This window comes from Musca vetustissima, unplaced genomic scaffold, assembly GCF_032173495.1.
Source record: "Musca vetustissima isolate MV318-11 ecotype Yass unplaced genomic scaffold, APGP_CSIRO_Mvet_v1 utg11827, whole genome shotgun sequence".
In the NCBI taxonomy this organism is placed as follows: domain Eukaryota; kingdom Metazoa; phylum Arthropoda; class Insecta; order Diptera; family Muscidae; genus Musca; species Musca vetustissima.
In genome coordinates this window covers 16,110-21,756 of record NW_026872965.1, presented here as the reverse complement: position 1 = coordinate 21,756, position 5,647 = coordinate 16,110, and the positions used below count along the sequence as shown (strand labels likewise).

The following is a 5,647-nucleotide window of genomic DNA, read 5'->3' as shown; positions in this document are numbered from 1 at the left end:
AATATATTTCGGGGGTACCTTTATATGGGGGGCTTTGTCTAAACGTGTAGCGAACTAGCCCATCATTAAACTTCATCCGACTAGAGACAATAAATGCTATGGGGAAGGTATACAAATGATATGATAAGTTCGGCAGGATTGAATTTTAAATAAAATAAAAAATAATAAATAAATAAAATATGGAAATAAAGAAGAAATAATGAGAAAAACGTGAGCGCTATAAAATCGAGACGTACAGGATTTTGCACAGCTTCTGGTATCAAATAGTGGCTGTGAAGAAGATATCCCAGAATCAATAAGAGATGACGGTATAGAGTGTATACCACCTAGCCATGATGAGGTCAGAATAGAAATTATTCGGCTAAGGAATAGTAAAACAGTAGGTGCCAATGGATTACCTGCCGAAGTATTCATGATCGATGGTCAGACGTTGATCTGGAGTAAACACTAACAGATTAATATAACATGGCATGATTGGAACACATACCGTGCACAAAAAAGGAGAAAAGACAGATATATGTGATAAGTAAGATAAGTCTCCATCTCATTGCATATAATGTTTTATCCAGCGTGCTGTGTGAACGACTGAAGCCAATGGGCAATGACATAATTGGACCATACCAATGCGGCTTCAGACCTGGCTAATCCACCATTGAACAGATTTTCACTTTGCGCCAAAACCTGGAAAACCCCCACGAAAACACGTCGATACATTTCACCTATTCGTCGACTATAAATACGCATTCGACAGCCCAATCCGTTTAGAGGTATTTAAAGCCATGTTTGTATTCGACATTCCTGCAAAATTAATACGACTATGCAGGATAACTTTAAGTGGCACAAGGTCAGCAGTTAAATTCGGAAAAGACCTATCGGAGCCCATCAATACCGAACGAGGATTTAGACAAGGTGACAGTTTGTCGTGTGATCTTTTTAACATCCTGCTGGAAAAGGTCATACGATATGCAAATGTAGACAGAAATGGCACTCTGTACACCAAGCAGAATATGTTACTCGCCTACGCCGATGACATCGACATAATGGGTTAAACATTGCGAGCGCTAACCGCCACTTTTGTACAAATTGAGAAGGAGTCTGCCAAAGTGGGTCTGGCAGTAAATGGCGAGAGGATCAAGCTGATGGTATCAACGTACAAGACGCCCAGTAGACTTGGACCAACTGTGGAATTTGACAACTACAGCTTCGAGGTAGTCAATGATTTTATATACAGGGTTGCCGGACCTATCTGACAACGCCATAACTTTTGACAGAGATGTCACATCGCTTAATGACATACCGCATTTGAAGCGTCAGTCCAAGCAGATTTTTACCATGAACCAATTCAACAGAAGAAGTCAAAAATCAACGTGCTTTTAAAACATTAAAAAATGTGAGAAGTGCGACTTCTAAGAACACCATTAAGCGTTTATACGAAAAATTTTCGACTGGTAAGGCTCTTTCTAATCCGAAGAGGCCATATAAAAGTTCACTAAGGCGATCAGCCGAGAATATCGCTGCCGTACGAGCCAGTGTCCCCAAGTCCACTTAACAACGGTCCCCAAGTCCACTTTACAACGGATTATTCGCATTAATTTGCATTTGTTCCCGTACAAAATTCAATTGACGCAAAGAATGTTGCCTGCGGACAAGCTTCGTCGATTGGAATGGGCCCAAAGAGTCGTCGAAATGGCCGAAGATGACGAGCAATTTTGGAACAAAATTATCATGTCCGATGAAGCCCATTTCACATTGAATGGGTCCGTAAATAAGCAAAATTGCCGTTTTTACGCCACTGAAAATCCTCAGGAGATTCAAGAAGTGCCTCTTCATGACGAAAAAGTCACAGTTTGGTGCGGCGTTAGTGCGAAAACGGCACAATACGTCATCAACGCCAGAGGCGGCCATTTGAGAGATATCATATTCAAAAATTGATGTAAACAAATCTGCTTGGAACAAATTAAATGATTAACATTGCCAACCGCCAAATTTTTATTTTTTCTTTGATTTTTTAAAAAAACATCGGTCCGTCGAATATGGGCAACCCTGTACCTCGGTAGCGCCATAAACAAAACTAATGACATTAGTTTTGAAATTCGGAGAAGGATAGTATTGGCCAACAGATTCTACTATGGTCTAAGTATACAAGGCCACTTCTCACCAGACCAAACATACACTCTACAAGATGCTGGGTACTTGTGCCTGCAGTGAGTTAGCTCTTGGAGTGTTTGAGAGAAAAAATCTCCGAAAGATTACCATCTATTCTCGGAAATCGACATAGTCAGATGTATCAAGCTGCAGCGACTACGTTGGCCAGGTCATGTTGTAAGAATAGATGAGGATGCCCCAGCACAATAGGCATATAAAAGTGAGAGTACTGATGGCTCACGCAGAAGGGGAAGCACACGAATTCGATGGATCAAGTGGAAGATCAAGTGGAAGACAACATTTCAGAACATGGTCTTTCAAATTGAAAGATCTAAGCACAAGGTAGGCTTACTAAACAAATATTCGGTCACAAGCCAGGTCCGACATTTTAACATACTTACTTAGGTATGTTAAAATGTGGACCTAAATTGAGATGTGTTTGTCAAGAGGTTTTTGTATCCTCTGTTAAAATAAAATACCAACCTTCCAGGTTGAAAAAGTTCGGCTAGAAGCAGCAACATACCGAAAATGTTGCGGGACATTTATATAGGGAGACTATGTTACAATATGAAACTATGTCGAAAATTTTCTGAGAAAATTTTTATTTACTCTCCAAGAAATGCCAAGGCACTTCGGTTAGAAAATGTTTCCATCAAATTTAGATTTATCATTTTCTAAAGATTTCAACCACAGGGTGGACGTAGAAAATACTACAAATCATCTATGGAGACTCCTATACAAATACTGCAGCAGAACATAGATCTACATTGTCAATTGTCTGTTAGAAGTGTTTTTTTTTATACTCTGAACGAAACGAAATTCCAAATTACACAGGTTGGGTAATTAAGCGTTTGTTTTAGGATACATACCGAAAATATTGCCCGATCTTTATATGGAGGGTTACGTCAAAACAGGTGCCTATAGTAAAAGTTTGTGTGAAGTTTTTTTGTTTACCCTCCAAGAACCTAGACTAACAACAGTTCAATATTTAAAATACCAAAATTTTGTCAAGATCTCTAAATGGGCCCCATATCAAAACATAGACCTACGATTCACTTCTTCTGGTACCTCTAAACAACGTAATGTTGTAAGTCACATCCATTTTGGGTTTTGTGTATTCTGTAAACCAGACACGTGCGTTATGAGGCTAATATCGTATTCTTTCCAACTATTACATATGTTTAATAGAACAGCCCCTGACACATTTAATGTAAACATTAATAACCAAAATGAAAACATTTGTTAACGTCAGACAATGTTTACCTATCGAATTTATTTGTAATTAGTAAATAGTGCGTTCTTCGTAAGCCGAACTTTATTTTAAAGTTAAAATTTCAATAAAGCTGGACAAATATGATCACATCTTTACTAAATTCCAAATTTATTTGCCCAAGAAACGATTCAATAAAATATTACTATAAATACAGAATTTTTCAAGATGTTTCGTATCAATCACCACTTACAGTTCATTCCGAATATACACTTCGAAATTTTTCGTCAGCTGTAACTATGAAATTTCTAAGTCTTATTTGTTTTTCCCTATTATTGGCCTTTGTGGCTGCAACAGATCCAACGGGATCACCACCACCAACTGCACCTGCTGCCAGCTCTCCAGTGGATCCCACACCTGCTGTTGGAGCAACACCAGCTGATCCATCTACGGCTATTCCAACCGGCGCTGTAGCAGCACCAACACCAACACCTTCCCCATCACCAACTCCGTCTCCCACACCTAATAGTGGCAGTTCAAAACCGGTAGGAGCGGGGACTAACACGAAACCCACAGCCACTACCAAAAAACCGTTAACCAACAAGAAACCCTCAGCCACTACCAAAAAACCGTTAACTAACAAGAAACCCTCTGCCCCTACCAAAAAACCTGCAACTAACAAAAAACCCAATAAGAAAGGAAAGGGAAATAAGAAACCCAAAAAACCAGCAAAGAAAAACAATAAAAAAGGAAACAAGAAGCAAAAGAATAAGAAACAGAAAAACAAGAGGCCAGCCAAGAAGGGTAGCAAGAACTCCAAGGCTAAGAATCAAAAGAAGAAAAATGCTAAGAAACAGGCTAACCGACGTGGTTAAATTGTCAGATATTTGAAGATAAATACTAAAAATAAAAAATGTTTGTTTTGACTAACCATGTCTTTTTTTAATAATTTAATAATAATTATAATTTCAATAAATATAAATTAAATAATGTTTATGATTCAACTCATCTGATATGAATGGGAACTTCTAGCAAACGTGGTTAAATTACTAGTAATTTGAAAATGAAGGCTCAAATAATACAACTGGGGGTTTCTATGATTATTCGTTTTTATACCCTACACAACTATGTTGTCAGGGTATTATAGCTTTGTGCAGCCCCAAAAGTTTGTAACGGCGCGAAATATTGGTCCTAGACCCACCTTTTAGGTATACCGATCGTCATATCTCGACTAGCTGAGTCGATCTAGACATGTGTGTCCGTCCGTCTGTCCATTATAATTTGTAAACACGATACAGGCCACAGTTATGGACCAATCTTCATGAAATTTTGCATGTAGGATGGGTTCCGGCCAATGAAGACCCCTATTGTTTTTGGGAAAGATCAGTTAATATTTAGGGGATGAAATGGACCAAATACTAAATTTTTGTCGGTTTTTCCGGTCGCTCCAGAGGCCGCAATAATGGCCCGAACATCGTGAAATTTTCCATGGAGAAGGGGATCAGGCCAAAGAATAAACATGCCTGATTTCATAAGGATCGGTCAATATTTAGCGGGTCAAATGGACCCTGATTTTTGTGTGAAAAATGACAAAATTTGTATTCGATAGCGTATATATTTACCCCTGAAGTACATGGATCCGAGAAGTTTATATTATATCCAAGAGGAGTGGTTGACCTTTAAATTAATACCAATTATATTGTTGTATGTGCTCGGATGTGGGAGTTACACCTAAATATTTACAGGTATCTCCGTATCCGTATATTATTTAGTAACCCATTATCACTCTAGAGAGCGGAACTATAACGCTGATCGCTTTGAAATGTTCCATGAGGTTCCAGTTATGGTCAAGGACAACACCTATAATTTTCGGTGATGATCAGATAATAATTTTGGAATGAAGTGGACCGAAAACTTAATTTTTTGTGTTATTTTCTAGTCTAGTCGATCTATAGACCCTAAATGAAAGCCGAACATCACAACACAACCCACGGTAAAGAGAATCTGGACAATAGCTGTACTGAATACTCGTAATATTCGGAAAATATGTCAGTGTGAGGAAGGTGTGCTATTTACCTCTAATCGGGCAAGAGGGTGCAAATATCACGATATATTGCCCAGGCTCGGAATATACATCCGGAGAAAATTTGAGTTCCGTGGTAGTTGTGTATGGTATCGTATGGTCGGCCCCGTTCGACTATACTGCTCCGCTCACTGGTTTATACATAGAATTTAATAAATATAAGTATATAACCAGATGAAAACCTGATGACGGATACAGACAGCGTGTTG

The 5,647-nt window shown here is 38.6% G+C and overlaps 1 protein-coding gene across 1 annotated transcript; it reads left to right on the top strand.

Annotated features, from left to right (window-relative positions):
• Nucleotides 1-3,654: 3,654 nt before the first annotated feature.
• LOC133321626 (uncharacterized) lies at nucleotides 3,655-4,230 on the top strand. Its single transcript, XM_061530712.1, has one exon. It carries the CDS (start codon nucleotides 3,655-3,657, stop codon nucleotides 4,228-4,230), a length of 576 nt encoding a protein of 191 aa, XP_061386696.1.
• The last annotated feature ends 1,417 nt before the right edge of the window (nucleotides 4,231-5,647 follow it).